The 18,686-nt window shown below is 41.6% G+C and overlaps 1 protein-coding gene across 6 annotated transcripts in view; it reads left to right on the forward strand.

Moving 5' to 3' along the window:
• Positions 1-18,686, forward strand: part of Syndig1 (synapse differentiation inducing 1) — a 173,610-nt gene that overhangs the window by 64,656 nt on the left and 90,268 nt on the right. For all 6 annotated transcript variants that reach the window (NM_001363094.1, NM_001363096.1, NM_001363095.1 and 3 more), the window contains one exon: positions 3,980-4,537. In NM_001363094.1, the coding sequence (NP_001350023.1) occupies positions 4,058-4,537 (480 nt within the window). In that variant the 5' untranslated portion in view covers positions 3,980-4,057. The remainder of the gene's footprint in view (positions 1-3,979; positions 4,538-18,686) is intronic.

Genomic DNA, 18,686 nt, shown 5'->3' on the forward strand with positions numbered 1-18,686 from the left:
AGATATGTTTGAATGATTGTGTGTGTGTGTGTTTGAAGAACTTAGAAGGGTCTGTGGAAGCAAGGAAAGGAGAAACGTTTGAGTCATCCAGTAAATTGATCTCTGGTGATCTGAGAAGCAGGCCCTGCAAGGCCTGTGGACGCTAGCCTCAGCACCACCGTATCCTATTGGTATTCTATGACACTGGTTCATGAGCATTTATTGATTGGCTAGCCGAAACTGCAGGAGACGCGCTGAACCACTGCTGGACAGACCTCGCTGGTGTCATCAGATCCTAAACATTGGAGGCCTGGACAGGGTGAGACACCCGTTAGCTCGGCTCATTTGGTAGGAATGAAGTTATCAATGTCTCACTTTTCCCTAGTGTAAGGATCTAAATAGAAGCACAAGGCTCTATCCTGTACTTTTTTCCTCCATCATTATACACTGAGAAAGATGTGAGTCTGCTGTATACATCCTGGAGGTAACAGTATGGAGCTCCTGACCGTTTCCCCCTTTTCAATTCCATAATGTGTGTGGTCCAGCTTTCCTGGTTTTTGTCCTGTCTGTTCCCTGCCTCAAGGCTCTAAGCATATGGCATGGATCATGCCTTTCTCTTTGTGACCATTCCACCCCTCAGGGTTTTCCTTAAAAGGAAGATCTTTATCCTCAAACTAGGTTACTGGCCATATGCGTCTTCCTACCAGGCACATTTCACCTTGTCCCTAGCCCTTGTCACACCACGGCACTTTCGAGAACCTGTCTTTTTCTTGTGCTGTGAGCAGCATCACTCTTGTGCTGTGAGTCCATGATACCTCACCCAGCACATTGTCTCAGTTTGTGCCAGTAGATGCTAGTCAAGTGGATGTACATTTATGCCTGTTTTGTCCTTGACACGTTTTGGTGGCTTGATGCATGGCCACATCCTTCCTTCACCTGATTCTGAGAGATAATCTGGATTGCCCATTTTGACCCTTTAACAGGTGAGTTTGCATTGGTAGTTGAGTCCAACTGTGCTCAGAGGAGCTGACTACATCCCTTTGAAGCCTCTTGTCCTCAACTAGACGCTGGCTTTCACTGGCACTAGAGATGATTCTTGTTTGCTGACTGGGTGGTTTCAGTTCCGCTTTAGAAAGCTTCTAAAGTCAGCACATCTATGGTCTTTAGATATCATCAACCTTAAATAAACTAGAGATCTGACAGTGCTGTGTTTGAATGTGGTTCATTCCCCAAACAATCATGCATGGAAGCCCTTGAAAAGGCCCTTTTATGGAAATAATGAGATGCCACTAACAGGCCAGGCTTAGAGGAAGGCATTCAGGTCACAGGTGTTCTCCTCATATGAACAGCTCAGTGCTGTCTCTTGGGAAGGAACCAAAACTAGATCAATACTCTCAAACGCATATTATAAAGCCACACTACTCTGTGTGCTTGGCCCTTCCATGCCTATTTGCTTTCATCAGGAGTCTGACACCATGACATTTGGACCCTGTGGACACCAGATTCATGAGCCATACTTACCTCTTTTTAAAAGCTATCCGACCTGGAGTGTTTTACTATAGTAATACAAACCATATTAAGATGAATAGAACCATCTTGTTTCCTAGTCAAGTCCATAATGGCTTGATGCTCTCTGCTGGCATCTGTCCCAACACCTAGTTGATGAAACTCAAATGGCAGCTTTTCTTGCCAAAGGCAAGTTCTAAGAGATTGCTTGTTCTAGGTGGTTGTATAGTGATACACTCCCTGCTAAGAAACACAGCCTCTGGCTAAATAACTTCTTTGCAAATGAATTTTATTTATGAATGAAGTCACGGTATTTCACATCTTAATCTTCACAGTATACTATCTTTTGCACAGCTATTGCACAGCTCTGTGGGCCACTTATTGAACAAGAGATTTTTCTTCATTGAATAAGAGTAATGTTTCATTTTCACCAATGTGAGTTATTGTTGACCAAAGACTGTTTACTATTCTTCAGGCACTTAGGGAGCAGCTGAAGACTGTAGGGCTTGTCTGTGGAAGTGTGAATGTAGCGAAAAGGGTGGGTCTGACCAGGGAACTGTGTCAGGGAACATGATAGGCACATTGTCATAGATTGAATGGAACACTGTGAGAATTGTGGTGTTTTGCTCTCCTTTAAGAGAAAGTGATAATTGAGGTGAACCATATGGGAATTTTTGTGTAGAAATTAATGACATGGGAATTACCGGATGCCAGATGAGGACAAGGCGATACACCTCCTGATGGAGTCTCAAACATTCAAAGGCCAGTTTAAAACAGAAGCAGGCTCAGGGAGAGTGAGAAATGGACATTATGAATCTCAGCCTATCGGACAGAGTTGGTAGAAGATAAAGTTTAAATTGGGGCCTTGAAATGCAAACAGTTTCCAAGGTAGTCACTCAGAAGATCTGATGCCAACAGAACCTTATGCCCTTGCCTCTTAGGAGAGAGATTGTTGTCTTGATTGGGCATGGTCTCAAATATCATGTATTTCTTTAAGTGTGCCAACATGAATAAATCTAGAGATCTTTTATAAACATCTCTCCTGTTAATTATGCTTTGATGAATTAAAAATAAATCCCAACACTCTCTCTGTTTCTCTGTCTCACTCTGTCTCTGTCTCTGTCCTTTAGTCGGAGTGCAATTTTAGATTACTGTATTTGTTACCACATAAAATCAAACATCTGTAATTAGAAAATACTTAGATGTTATAGAAAATGCTAGTACTTGATTAGCCTGAGATGAAACTTTTATGTATGCATACATGTTCGCCCGTATGTGTGCATATGCATATGTATGTGGTGGTCAGGTGTTACACCAGGTGCCTTCCTCAATCATTTGCCACCTTAGTTTTGGAGACAGGGTTTCTCACTGAACCTGGAGCTTGCTGATTCAGCTAGACTGGCTGGGCAACAAGCTCCAGGGATTCTCCTGTCTCTGCATCTGCAGTGCTAAAATTAGAGGTATGTGCCACCAAGCCTGACATTTAGGGGTGTGGGGAGGCAGGGAGGTTCTTGGCATCAAACTCAGGTACTCATGTTCACATGGAAACCACTTAGCCTATATGAGATGTTATTATTTGTAATGATTATTATTATTATTTTTTTTTTTTTTTTTTTTTTTTGGTTTTTCAAGACAGGGTTTCTCTATAGCCCTGGCTGTCCTGGAACTCACTTTGTAGACCAGGCTGGCCTCGAACTCAGAAATCCACCTGCCTCTGCCTCCCGAGTGCTGGGATTAAAGGCGTGCGCCACCACACCCGGCTACATGTAATGATTATTAACATGCCATATGAGATAATGCACTCTACATATCTTAGAACCTTAGATCCAGTTTCCTTCCTTCTTCCTTCCTTTCCCTCCTTCTCTTTGTCTTTCTTCTATATTATGCAAGGCTCAATGATAAAATTGTCTAAGGGAGAACAATTTGGAGTCAGTGTTTATGAATGAGTTCAGTGCTCATCCTACTAAATACCTAGGAATGCACTCATATGCACATGAAGTATACCTTCAGTGGAACTGTGTCCACATATAATCTAGTGGCACAGTCTTACTGTCATCAATTTTTTACGTCTGTGCAGGCTATCATTTTAAACTGTGTCTTCTTTTAGTATGTTCTCCTCATGAATGTGTACTTGGAAGAGTCCATCCCCCTTACAGACAAACAATTCTATTTCTCTGTAGACCATTGGGATGCTAATGTGATTGAGTTTCTCAGAGTTTCAGGATGTCTGCTGGCTTCTTTAGGGCTGCAGTAGATCCAGTTCCTGCAGCTTCCTCTATTAGGAAGCAAAAACTTCATAGAGATGCAGGTAATAGATTTCTGGTTTAATCTAGATGTCACTCTCATGGGACCTTTTTAAAATTCAGAACAAGACTGTGTATTTTTCTGACTCCATAGCTACTATGCACGTCAGATGACTAGTAAACTCTGATGCAGTGTGGGTCTGTGTGATGACATTCTTGTAATTTTCACTCTCTGTTTCCTGCTCCTCCAGGGAAATGGGTCCTATGGGGCTTGTGTGACCTGTGAATACAGCCTGCTAGCCTGACTCCGAGCAGGGAGGGAGTCTACCATGGATGGCATCATTGAGCAGAAGAGTGTTCTGGTACACAGTAAGATCAGTGATGCTGGCAAAAGGAATGGCTTAATTAACACCAGAAACTTCATGGCTGAGAGCAGGGATGGTCTGGTGTCTGTTTACCCAGCACCTCAGTACCAGAGCCACAGGCTAGTGGCCAGTGCGGCACCAGGCAGCCTGGAAGGAGGCAGAAGTGAGCCTGTGCAGCAGTTGCTGGACCCAAACACTCTGCAGCAGTCCGTCGAGTCCCACTATCGTCCCAATATCATCCTCTACTCAGATGGTGTACTTCGATCCTGGGGGGATGGTGTAGCCACTGACTGCTGTGAGACCACCTTCATTGAGGACCGGTCACCCACCAAAGACAGCCTGGAGTACCCCGATGGGAAATTCATCGACCTCTCAGGGGATGACATCAAAATCCATACCCTGTCCTATGACGTGGAGGAAGAAGAGGAGTTACAGGAGCTGGAGGTCAGAGAATGTGTTTGTTGGGGACCCTCTGGGGTTGGGGTGGTGGGGCCTGGAAGATACCTGTGAGTGTCTAGAAAAACCCTGGGAGTGAAATTATCATGCAAAAATGCTGAAGGTATTCTCGGTACTACTTTACTTCTGAGCTTTTGCGGAGGATGGAAGAAATGGGAAATGGCTGGGAGCTGTGACAGTGTTTCTGGTTAATGGTGACCTGTGGCAATAGTGCTGTCAGTAGGGCAACAGGCATCAGCAATAGGTGACAGAGCCATGGAGACACTGCCACTGAATAAACCTCAAGAGGGAGGGGCACATAAGGCTAAAGACACATGGTGTGGGAAAAATTGGAGAAGTGTTTTACTGTCATAGTAGGTCCCTTAGTTTGACATGTGAAGTTTCTACTGGTAGATCATTGCTATCTCAGAACTCAAAAGAAGAAACAATACATATTTAAAAGGGGAATTAAATCTGGGACCTCTCATAATGCTGGGAAAACACTTGTCCATTGAACTATGTCCCTGAACCCAGCATACCTTACCTTTTTACTAGCTGATGCGAGTGAAGACATTTGAATTATACACATAAAGACTTACGACCAGGACTATGTGAGATACGACACAGAAGTTACTAGTCATGTGGTGTATGAGTGTCATTGAAGGGTTACTGCACTTCAGGAAGAGTAGAGAACAGAGCATTCCCTACTGGAACTTGAGTACAGTATCCAGGAAGAAAGCCTGTGACACCCATTGACAGGTCTCTGAATAGCCACCCCCATATGCAGAGGCCTTTGTACCAGCTTATGACACTGGCAGGGAAAGAAGGGCATGGAGCCAGCCAAAGCCCGAGGGAAGCTAAGACACAGGTGCTTTGGGTTCTGTGCTAATGACTGTTGCAAGTGTCTGCTGTTTTCCAAAGTCTCCAGGTTTGGCCAATTTGATAAGTGACTAAATCTCTCTCCTTTGTGTGAATCTGGGAAGCAAGCACCACAAGTGCAGTATGAATTTGACCCAGAAATTCTAATGAAGGAGTGTCTCGTTGGCTCTGAAAACAGTCCCCAAAGGGCATGTGGATCTGCCATTGTAGTTTGAGTAACAAGATGTCAAATATCATTCCAGAAGTGGAACCCCTATCCTGTATCTTAAGAGCAAATATATGGATGCTCAATGGGTGATTGTGGGAGATAGCACTGAAGCAGTCGACTCTGCATAGAACTGAATGGAAATGCTGTGGCATGGGGCATATGGAGGAAGCCTGCTTGAAATGCAAGTGGGGTCCTGCCACCCAGAACCCTAATCGTCTAAGGGAGAATGGGTTCAATGCTATAAAAGAGAAGGGCAGGTGAGAAGCCCAGGGTAGCTGTCAGAGACAGTGGCAGAGCTAGAGAAACCAAGCCCATCTAATAATTTTATTTGGCGTCAGTGCCCCCCTGCTGTGCCACACCCTGTGGTCCAAGCTGCTAGATTCCAATTTTAAAAGTGTGGAATGACTGAGAATCCATACACACTAAAGCTTAATCTACAAAACAGCACAGAGAAAGTGGGACACCACACGGAGAAACTGAGCCTGCAGGCTTTGACTCTCAGCCTTCAGCTGCAGAGAACCATGGGAAGATTCCTGGCAGGATGGCTGTGATAATGTGTTGGGTAGTTTTATGTCAGTTTGATACAAGGTGAAGTCATTTGAGAGCCTCAATTAAGAACATGCCTCCATAATATCCGACTGTAGGCAGGCCTGTAAGGTGATTTCTTAATTAGTGGTTGATAGGGAAAGGCCTACCTCATAGTGGGTGGTGCCATCCCTGGGATGATGCTCTTGAATTCTATAAGAAGGCAGGCTGAGCAAGCCATGATGTACAAGCTAATATACACCAATTCATGGCCCTGCATCAGTTTCTGCTTCCAAGTTCCATCCCAGTATGAGTTCTTACCCTTGTTGCTTTGATATGGCATTGTAAGCAAAATAAACTCTTTTTCTCTCCAAGTTGTTTTGGTCATAGTCTTTCATCACAGGAATATTATTTCTAACTAAGACAGACAAGATGTGTTTTGGGAAGCTGCTGTAACTACAGAGTAGAAAGCAGATGTGGGAAAGATGGAGGAGACATAGCAAACTGGAGGCCCAGAGCCCTGTTATTATAAGGGATGGAAAGAAGAAATCAGGACAGCTTTAGCAGTGGGAAGACATACTTCAAAAGTGAAATTTGTTACTGATTGGCTATGAAAAGAGGGGCCCACAGAGCATGGCAGCTCCAGTAAGAGTTTTTGGAAAATCAGTTCCAAGGTATACTATGTTCTTGCAATTATGGTCTGGGATACTGGCTAGATTGAAACTGTAAAAGAAGTTTCTGAATGTCTATATTATGCTTTTTCCAGTTATGTGTGTCTTATTCCCCCTTCCCTTCTGACACATGCACATATGTTTTTTGAATTATTGATTACGTCAAGATCATTAAGAGCTAAAAAGGTGATTATCTACTTAGGCCTCAGTCAACTTCTGAGGCTTCAGAAAAGTCTAAGAATTCTCTTCCACCTTAACACTTGAGTAGGTATCTGGTTGAGCTTGCAACTAAACAACCTATATTTTAATGTCGTTTGTTGATTCTTGCTATATCTGTATCCACATTTTTTTTTTGACAATTGAATTCCTACTGGGCTCCCTTTAATTATAAGTTTTTCACACAATAATCCTAGATAGCTGGGATTTTTGGTTTGTTTTCTGTTTGTTTTTTTGTTTTTGTTGTTGTTGTTGTTGTTTTGTTTTTTAATTCTGCAGAGGTCTGACATCTACCCAGAAACAGTCTCTTGAGTTAAAAATTAGTAGGTGGTGTTAAGAGGGGGCAACTTATCTAGTGTGATAAGTCCAGGCCTTTGATGGATAGCAGCATGGGGCTCTGAGGAAATGAGCTGTACCAACCAAATGCTTAGCTCTGCAGTAGCAGTGGCATTGGCAACCATGGAGAGCAGTTTTACGAAATCAGGTAACAGGAACAGTAGTAGTGTTACTCTGTGTTTGCATTTTAGAGTGGTCATTTGCTACTTTACACATCCAGCGCTACTTCTACTTTGGTCAGATTAAGGACCTTCCCAATGAAGTTGATGGAACAGCAGTGTTTAAAATGTTTACTTGGACATTTAGACAGACTTTCTGGTTGATCTCTCTAAGGAGCTCTCACCCAGACTAAGACATCGCCACCCCACACATAATCTGAGGACAATAACTCAGGATACAGTACAGCCACTCTCAATTTCTCAAAGGTATTTAAGAACCTAGTGGTGAACTTTAAGGAGCTATCCAGAGTGATTACTGGGTCCTGCAAGAAGTCTAGAAAAGAAAGACAAGTTCTCAAAAGCATTCTTAGGGTATAATAATAGCCTGTCACTCCTGCTTTTTATTGCATTTTTCTGAATAAAAAAGAAGAAATTTAAAAAGATATTGCAGTTTTTTTAATGGGGGTGTGTGTGACCTGCTTGAGCTTTAATAATAATGATACAGAGACATCTGTACAATATAAGGCTGTTGGCCTGTTTTCTTGGGCAGTTCCTCAGCTAGCCCATCTTAATTTAACCAGCGTTTCTGCCACTGTGAATTAGTTGCATGGTTCTCTCTCTTCTCTGCTTCTCTCCTCCATTCCTGTCCATGTTTCTGTCCCTCTTTTCCTCTGCCTTTGCTTTATTCTGCTCCTTCTGCCCCATCTCTAGCCAGCCAGCTCTTAATTATGCAAAAGCCACACTCCATACTCATCCAATGGGCATTGGGGGTTATGGTGATTGGTGACTTTCACTATGGCAACTTGCCTTTTATTTTTGCACATATATCTGCTAGCCAGTACCTCCAGAACAGAAATTAAAAATTGAGAGTATAGGGACATTCCTTACAATATGTGTTGGGTTGGGTTATCCTAACAGAAAGAAAAATTTTTAAAGTATAAACTGTTCTGTGGGTCCCACCCCCATTCTATGAAGTGATCAACAGATATGCATTGGCTAGAATTTGCTGTGTAACACATCGCTTCAAGATTTAGTGACTTAAAACAAGCATTTCTTTTGAGGTCAACACTTTGAGTTGAGCTTGGCTTGGCAGCTGTGCTTCATTATGTTGGTTGCCTCTTGGCTACAACAATGGAGGTGACATGTTAGAACTCTCCCCACCAGGATGGTTAAAAGCAGGGACTTGTGTGTGCTGGGAAGCAAGATGCTCACCAGCTCCTCTTTTGTACTAGGCAATTCTGGATCCAAGAAAGCCCTTCCCATCCAGCCACAATTTTGAGACAACATATGAAGTCTTTGTCTTTCATTTGCCTTTATGCTTGTGTGAGTGTTATGCATGGGTTTTACAGCCAGTTTTAAGAAGACCCATGGAAGTTTTCACTGATCCATGAAGTGTTTGGCATCTTTCCTTCTACCAGCTAACAACTGGAGAAAGATGTGGTTTGGTATGGAATGAGGGAGGCTGAGGGACCTCTCAGTATTTTTCAGGATTGCTCACTACACAGTCTCACTGGCCAGGAATACTACTGGTTTCTTCAGGACAGACGGATGGTAATAATTGTGTTTGTTGTCCAACCTCCTCAGCACCTCCTTCCTGGCAGGAGGAAGCTGCAGGTTTTAACTGAATGTCCAGAAGGTATGTGACCATTGCTTCATCTGATTCCCAGACCTCAGCTGAAATCTGAAGCTTCCAGGAGCACCTACAGCAGGAAGCCACTTCACACTTCACACAAAGAAGCTCAAGCAGCAAGATTACAGGGATGCATAATAAAGCAATTCTATGAAACATAAAATTGAAATTAAAGCTATGGAGTGAAGTGAAGTGGATAGAATGCACTGCAGGAGGGCTTTACTCCTGCAGGAGGGCCCTCATGCACTCCAACTTGTGTCCAAAGATAACTCATTGCAGACTTGTTTCAAAACACACTGATTCAGATCCCGGAGCAGATAGAACCCTGTCTAAACCTGCCTGTAAGCTTTGAGCCTTTTCTTCTTTATGGTAAAAGAGGGGGTGGGGAAAGACAAGTGGGTACTCACAGAGCACTGGCTCCATTCTAGGCACTTTGCAAATTGTGTCGTATAATGTGTCTAACACTATAGACAGGGAATACTAAGATCTCTCCCTAGTGAAGGCTGACACATGCTAGAAACCCTTCCAGCATCATACAAGTTGGCTTTGCTAGAACCTTTGGAGCTGAGGCAGATCTGCTAACTCTAGATTCTTGCCTCCGAATGCCCATAATGGTTATTTTGTCTGTCTATCTGTCTGTCTGTCTGTCTGTTTTGGAGAGGGGGTATACTATGGCAAAACTGCAGAATCTGCAAATTGATCACTGGACTTGTCACTGGCCTTCTTGGCTTCTGAGAATCCCCAGCCTGGTCTCTCTGAGACTTTTGTGTCTGTGCTTCCATTCAGAGACTTGGGACTCAGGTGACTGCAACTACAGTGGAGACTGTGCAGTTAGTTATACACGGCGGTGAGTCCTCAGCAGACAAATGAGGAGACTCAAAGAATCTGAATAGGACCAGACGATTTTGACCCAAACGACAAAAAACAAATTCAGAAAATGATAAATGGTTTTTTCAAAATTGATTTTCCTGGCTTCAAATATGAGGGATTAACCACATAATAATACTGTCAGGGGAACTTAGACTGACTTGGGTAGAGTGATTTGGAAGAATTTTCTTTTCTTGTTTTTGTTTTGTTGGTGGTGGTGGTAGTAGTTTTTGTTTATATCATTGCATTGACTCTTCAAAAGGAAGAGTGGTGAACCTTAAAGAAAGTTAGCTTAAAAAAACAACTAGCCTCCTCTGATCATGGGTATGAGAAAAGAATGATTTCACAATTAAGAGTGGTGTTAGCTATGTAAATATGCTGATATGCAAGTCACTCTCCTTGAATATTGTTCTTTCCCTGGCCAAGTTGGGTACTAGATCTGCCTCTCAAGATCACGTCGAGTCTATCTTAAGAAAGATTTTTATTATCTTATTTTAATTTATTTTGGATTGCGTTTTCAATTTGTTCTTTAATGACATTTTACTTTTTCAGCCTTTAGTAATAAGATGTTGAATCATTGTCATCATCTTTTTTATTCCTAAATATGACTTCCTTATTCTTAAAAGGAATTTAAGAATAAATTCCTTTTGCAATAGCAAACGTTTTTCTTTTCCTGCCAAATGCACATCTGTGCGTACTCAGACATGTTCGCCTGACTGGTTTTTTTAGCTCTGAATATGGGTCATGCTTTCTAGATTTTTTTTTCTCGAAATGTAAATTATTGAGTCCTTCCTCTTCTACTTATTATTATTTGATCTGTTAGTGACTTTCCTTGATTAAATGTGCACGCGTTTCTTCTATGGCATTTAGCCTATGATATTACTCCAGTTGCATTTGGCTTTCTCTCCCTAGTTTTCCCCTCTTCCACTAATGGCTGACTTTCTGGGATTAAGATTATTACTGGTTAGAAACTGAGTCTAGCAGTTGATGCTTTCAGTAGGCTCACAGATCCCGTGTTGTTGGGGTTATATACTCCAGCAACTTTCAGCTTGTCCTAGAATCCACGGTCCACCTTGCTCCCTCCTGCTTTATCCCTTTCTTTGCCCCAACATCACCCTGCATGAGCAGTGAGCTTACATAGCAATATAGCATCTCTCTGGCTCTCTTGTTTCCAGGAGCTCTCTATTAAATTTTTGACTAGACTCATTTTGACGCTTGATCCAATACTATATGGTCTTAGACTCCTTGACCCCCTTTATAACTAGGCATAGATCTCCACTTTCTGCTTCCATCAGTTTAGACCCTCCCATCAGTAAATCTCCTGGTATCCTTAACCAACTCTAAAATGCTTCAGGGACTGTACTGAGAGAAGAAGTGGAGCAACCCACAAGCAGGACAGCAGGAACCCATCTGTTCTTATTCAAATTCAATTCTTTCCCACAAGTAAATATCTTTGGTGTGTTGTTGGCCTTTGTTATACTTGAGAGCCCTGACCTGGCTGTTGTTGATTACTTTTCAAGTTTCTAGGGCGGGGATTTGGCTTTGTCCTACCTTTCTACCAAGAACTCTTGTGAAGATTTGCTGGAACATTATGTGAAAATCTGGACATGCACGAACCAGACGTGGCACATATGTATAGAGAGTGTTTAGATGTGAACAGATAGTATACCCTCTACCAGATAACCAGTGAGCCTGTCTGGGGGACATTTCTTGATTGCTGATTTAAGTAGAAGGGTCTAGTCCACCGTAGGTGGTACCATCCTTAGGAAGGTAGTTCTGGGCTCTATAAGAAAGGTAGCTGAGTGAGCCAAAGTGAAGGAGCCAGTATGCAGTGTTCTTTTGTGATTTCTGCTACATTTCCTGACTCCAGGTTTCTTCTTGAGCTCCTGACTTGGCTTCCTTGATGGTGGACTCTAACTTGCAAAATATAATAAATCCTTCATTTTTTCTTCCCTGAGTTTATTTTTGTTATGTTCTTTTGTTTGTTTTGTTTTAGTCTTAGATTAGATTACATTAGATTTAGATTAGTGTGTTCTGTCTTCATGTATACTTGTGTACCATATATGTGCAAAGCCCATAGACCCAGAAACATGGTGTTAGATCACCTTGAACTGGAGTTACAGACCTTTGTGAGCCATCATGTGGGTGCTGGGAATTGAATGTGAGTCCTTTGCGAGAACCACCAATGACCTTAGCTCCCAAGCCATCTCTCTAGCCTTTTGGTCAGTGTTTTATCATACCAACAGAAAGCAAATGAGAACTGATGGCTTGTGGATGGGCTAAGAATTTTAATCAAATTAATTATCTTTAAATAATATGACAGATCACTACTTACAGTATTAGAAAATTGAGCTATTCATGTGTTTCCCTTGAGATAATATATCCTTGAAAAGTTGTATTTAGACATTTCTGCTTCTTTGGGATCACAGCCGTGTCGTGTGCAATGGAGCTATCTTATATCCTAGTGGCCCTGTGTGATTTTTCTAGTGCTCTAGCTACACTGCAACCTTGTTCTGTTCTGTGAGAAAGTATTGTGCGGATAACTTTGGTTCGCCAAAGTTCGAATTTTACCTTAAAAAAAAAACCCATATTTGCAAAGCATCATCCATATAACTTATTTATTATCTGTGTGTGTGTGTGTGTGTGTGTTTCTCTTCCACATTGTTTGATACAAAGTCTCATAGTGGTTTTTTTGGTGTTTTGTTTTACTTTTGTTTGTTTTTTCTTCTGACATATATGACATGACTTCTATCCTAAAAGCTTCTGGCGATTCTTCTATCTTAACCCTCACATCTCCCTGTAGGAGCATCATGATCATAAATGACATGCTTTCATGTCCAGCTGCACATGTGTTCTGATGATTCAAACCCAGGATCTCACTCATGCATGGCAAATTTTTTACCCATTCAGCCATGTTCCCTACTCTTATTTACAGAGAAATGAAATATATGCATGTTTATATTACCAAACATAAACATGATTAGAATATTATGACTGATTATTTTAATTCAAGGTATGGAAAATCATTGAAATATACAACTTACCCATGTTTCTCAAATAACAATAATTAACAATATTATCTTAGGCAGGTTTCTCAAATAATAGTTACCAACATTTAGGCTTCAGGAAACCCTTATATTGAGAAATGAACTCAAGCTGTACTAACAAGGATTTCTGACAGTTGCATAAAAGCCAGCATTCCATAGGAATTATGAAATGAGTTTTCTGCATCCCACTCCAAAGGGAGCCATTTCCCTTACCTCTTTCACAAGGGACATAAAGCTCTCCAATTGACATAGACCTGTGTATGGTGTCTGTCAGCACATTAAAGCCCATTCTGGTATCTACGTTCCCTCAGTATCACAAGCACCTTTTATACATTTCAAAGTCCTTGTCAGCATCCTAGCCCTACATATATATGTCTTCTATCCTAAACTTCCTTCAGCTCACTGGCTTCCCTATCCCAGCTACTCACCACTTTAACAACCTGGCTATGCTTGCTATCTTCTCTCTCTCTCTCTCTCTCTCTCTCTCTCTCTCTCTCTCTCTCTCTCTCTTCTCTCCCTCTCCCACTTCATTAACCCTGGCCATGTCCAGTTTCTTTTCTTTTCTCTCGGTCCTGAACTCTTACAGATCCTTCTGGATATTTTCTCTCTCTTACTCTCAATAGGAATCTTCCGTAACAATGACGTGGTCATGCAGGCAATTTCTTTACTGAACCTCCTCACATACTGTGTCACCATCTTCCATATTTTTATCTTTTATGTGTCAGTAGAGGCACTGAGGTATATAATAAAGCCATTTGATGAGAAGGTGAGACTTTCCCTATAGTGCATCCTCTTGTCCTAGAAATTCAAGGTCATTGTGCATATTCCCTTTGATTTTTTTCCCATGCCCCCAGCACCAACCAAATTTGCTGGAAGCAGAAGAGACAGTAATTGGAATATGTAGTGCTTTGGTTAACAGCCTTCATTGTGACTACTAGGTCATTGTCAGTCTCCTGAGTGGGTGAAGATCTGTTATAGCTATGGAGCTAATAAACAGAATCATCATAGAGAACAGAACCTCCTGTCCCTGAAAGATGATCATTACTGTCACAAAATCTGCCCTTTCTAAGCTACACGCTTTTTAGCATGGTAATTGTGACAAATGGGGTTTGAATAACAATGAAAAGGAAAGCCCATAACTGACAGATCCTCTTTCATCCTCGGTTTTGAACAATACAAGAAGAATTTGAATTCTAAATGAAATTGTAGTTATACTAAATTTTCCCAATCTTGACTAAAGTCTTCTTGTCTCAATACTCAAAAAAATCTAGGACAGGTTGTGCTGGTTAGTTTTCCTTGTCAACTTTACACAACCTAGAGTCAATTGGGAAGAGAGAACTTCAATTAAAGAATTGCTTACATCAGATTGGCCTGACTGACTCATGGTCATGTGTGGAGGGCATTGTGTTGATTAATGTAGGCAGGCCCAGCCCACTGTGGTCAGTGTCATCCCTAGTCAGGGTTCTCTAGAGTAACAGAACTTACAGAATGAATTTCTCTCTACATATATAAAAAGGGTATTTTTAGAATAACTTACATACAGCCTGTGGTCCAGCTAACTCAACAATGCTGCCTATGAATGGAAGATCCAAGAATCCAGTAGTTGTATAGTCTATGCAGTTGAGTGCCTCAGCTGGTCTTCAGTATATATCAGAATCCTGAGGAAGTAGGCTCTAATGCCAGTGAAGGATTGGACTTGCAAGCAGGACAAAAGGATGCAAGCAAAGAGAAAAAGCTTCCTTTTTCCATGTCTTATATAAGCTTCCAGCAGATGATATAGCCCAAATTAGAGGTGACTCTTCTCACCTCTAAGATCAGAAAGAGAAAAGAAAAAATAAATAAACATGAGAGTTCAATAGAAGATTATTCTTTGAATTCAAAGATGTCATTAAACGTGAAATGATGGGGTGAGAAGATGGCTAGGTGAAGATGGCAAACATGAGGACCAGAATCCACTTACAAAGCCAAGTGAGTGTGGCAGTCCACCTGTCATCCCAGTACAAAGAAGGCAAGGAAGTGACCCTTGTTATGACATGGCTAGCCAGAATAACCAAAATGGCACACTAGAGGATTAGTGGGGAAAAAATTGGCACAAGACACCCAGTGCCAACCTCAGACCTCCACTAGCATGTACCCACACCCATTTAAATATGTGTGTAAGCATACACACTACACACATATACATATGCCAAGAAACATATTTTCATACTATTCAGACATTATTCACATGATTCAGACATTACTGAGCACACTGATCATAGCATAGGCAAAAGTCCCATGAAGTCCATCAATAAATCTAACAATGAGTACATATTTTGCTTAGTGTATATTCTTCATTTCTCCTCTCACAGATCATGTCACAGTATCTTCTGGCATCATAAAAACAAACAAACAAACCGTGCATCTGAAGCAGTTTATCTTGCTTATATTGGCGATAGACACTGATGAAATTTAGGAGGGAACAGTGGGTGGTGATGGATAATGCAGACCTAGGGTTGGAGCTCTGAATTGTTAAAAGTTAGACTCTTGGAATTGTAGGAAGAGGCAATGCCCCCTTCCTTTCTTTTTTACTTCCTTTTTTTCTTTTTTTGTTTTGTTTGTTAGAGAAGTTTGCCTCTTAGAATCATTAGATCTTGGAGACAGAGACTGTCCTCTATAGAAAAAGGCCAAACTCTCCCTGCAATGGTCATGCATTGCAGCCGGTGTGGCTACTGTTTTCTTAAAAAGAAACGTACCATATGGGAACAGAAGGGTGAGAGAAAGATCCCCATTGAGCAATGCATGCTGAGTGGATCTTTTCTGGACTTTTTTTAATGAGAGCTGTGTTTTAACTCACACATGGAAACCAAAAGAATAGCAGGGAGTTTGGAGAGTTTAGAAGCTGGAGTTTCCTATAGATCCTCAAAGAAAGGTTTTTACTTTTTCTCTTTCTCCTAGGGGAAAAAAAAACCAAAACAAAAACAAAAAAACATTGTTTCTCTTGAACCAGTCACCTGGGAAATGTGAGACCTAGAGAGGAAATGCATCCACCATCTATTTTAAAACACACATGTTCAGAACACAGTTCATGTTGTGGGTCACTGGTGTTAATTGGAAAACATCTCCAGAGTCTGTAGCAGGTTTTCACATTGCGCCTGAAGTGCACTTGTAAGCAAAGAGCCAGTGTACAGTAGTGCCTTGTGTTAGAGCACAAGTACTTAGAAATCCCTCTGTTAGATAGCTGAATGGCAGCAAGGCCGATGTAGGGAGTCAGTGCAGCCATGAAACCAATGGACTACAGGCAGCAAGGGAACAGTAGAGTTCACTCAGCAGCATTGTGCTATTGCATTCTTAAAGTCTCAGGTGTGATGTTCCCTGTCCAGCTTTTACTCTGTGGAACATAACATGGAGGATCATTAAACCATCACTGTTTCAGAGAGGCAGGAGGTATAAAGTATGAAATGAGGTGGTGGTTACTGTATACCAAAGAATGAGAGAAGAGTAAAGGAGAGAGAGAAAGAGAGAGGGGGAGAGAGGTAAGGAGGGAGGGAGGGACAGAGGGAAGGACGGCAATCTTCAGGAACCCTAGGCAAGCATCTGGCCCAAGGTCTTAGAAATTCATGTTGCTTACTAAGAACCTGCTGTGAACATGTTATGAACATGGTATGCCCCCTCCATGTCCTAGCTTCTGTGTTGAGATATTGACTGTAATATAATATTGACTGTATTGAGTTTTCAAATCTGCTACATGGTGTTTCTCTGAGCATGGAGAGTTGTGACTAGTTCCATTTTAGGTGTTTGAAGTTTATGGCAGCTGATGGAGACAGGTGCTCTAACTTTGCTTCAGGGAATGACTAGGACTCCATAAATGGGCTCATCAAATGAACGCAACATGGCTTCTTCCTTGGTTAGTACATTGGGCCCTCTGGGTCAGCTACAATTGTCTCCTTGTAACATCAAGCCCATCTGTCATAAGCATGTGTTGGAAGTGGTGTTAGACCCTTAGACTTATAAGACTTGGAGATCACAGGGCTGACTACTGTCTCTCCATAAGTACATTTTTTTTTGTCACATTTAGGATCTCTCCCTACTGTGATAGACTGAAGTTTGGGTCAACATAACCTAAGGTAAAGATGATGAAGACTTCTAGGAGGTTTTTTAAGAGAAAATACACACACACACACAATCTACCAAACAAACAAGAGGTGTATTTTGTTCCATTAGTCCCCTTGGGTGCTGAAACTATATCAATGTCTCAACACAGGATTGCCATGGGTTGGATGGATATGGTCCTTACAATTTATGTTTCAAGAGCTTGATTCTCCATGTGCTAATGTGAGAGGTGGGACTAGTGGAAATGACTAGGCCATGAAGGTGTCAATTTCAGAAAAGTTAAATGGCTCCCGTTGCATTGGTTTGGTTCTCAAGAAAGGATTATCATAAAAAAGGAAGACCTTCCCCTCACTCTCTGGATTCCCACCTTATCATGGATGTCCTCCACACCACAGACCAGTCCTCCATGGCATTATGAAGACAGAAACACTCACCAAGGATACTATTTAAATTTTCATTCCCCCAAAACTTCCTGTCTTTATAAACCATCAGGTGTTTTATTGAAACAAATATAAGAAGAAATCCCAATATTTCTATAAGTCCTCAAGATGTTCTCAGAGGTAACGGGTCAAAGAGAGTCATAGTATTCAATGTGCTAGTAAAGACTAAAAAAAAAAAAAAAAAACCAGTTGCAGAATTTCTTGTCATTCTATTTGTGATGATGCTGTGCTTAACATAACTATCTTCATCTGACTAGAAGGTAGCTATGTCCCAACTGCTCATATTGCCTTTTCAGCAGCATCACCAGCTACCAACAGCAACACCTGACAAACTACAGTTGTTTGGGGGTCATCTGGGTCCAGAATTAGCTCTGAAGTCTAGGAGCTTTGGAGGGCCACACAAGATTGTCTACCTGCCAGCATTCCACTTATGGGAAGATCAGCCTTATGTTCTGTCTCAGAGATGTACTCACGTTTTGCTATAGCCAGTCTATGGATAGCAATGTAGGCACAAAATAAAACCAGATTGGTCCCTGTGCAGGGAAGTTTGGGAATTTCTACAAACTGATAAAATGTTCCTCTTTACCTTTGGCTATGAATATTCCACTGGAGAGGAAAGGAAGACAACTGTGTGAAAGGAAGACAATTATGAACTATAGAATTATAGACAAGAAAGAAGACATTCCAGCCACTGCTTTTCTACCCTGTCTTCATGTTAAATTCACATTTACAATTAGGCATAATATTCCTGATGCCCTGAAACATCATGGTGTCGTGGCCACAAGGGCAACTCACACCAAGGAAGTTGGTGATTAACCCAAAGGTCTCACAACTAGGAAGAGACAAATGAAATTTTAATATCCCCCTTTTGTATATGAAGGTTACACTGATCAAAATTAGCTGGATCAGTACTAGAATTCATGGAAATGGCTATAGATCACAGGGCTTGCTTATAGAAAACTAAGGAGAAGAGAAGGCTGGGTACAAAAGTAAACAGATTGGCAGACACATGATGAAGCCAATTGTGGCATCTGAATGGCAGCTACAAGAGCATTTGCTGTAGGATTCTTTTAACTGTTGGTGTGACTT

The sequence above is a fragment of the Mus musculus genome, chromosome 2 (genome assembly GCF_000001635.26).
Source record: "Mus musculus strain C57BL/6J chromosome 2, GRCm38.p6 C57BL/6J".
In the NCBI taxonomy this organism is placed as follows: domain Eukaryota; kingdom Metazoa; phylum Chordata; class Mammalia; order Rodentia; family Muridae; genus Mus; species Mus musculus.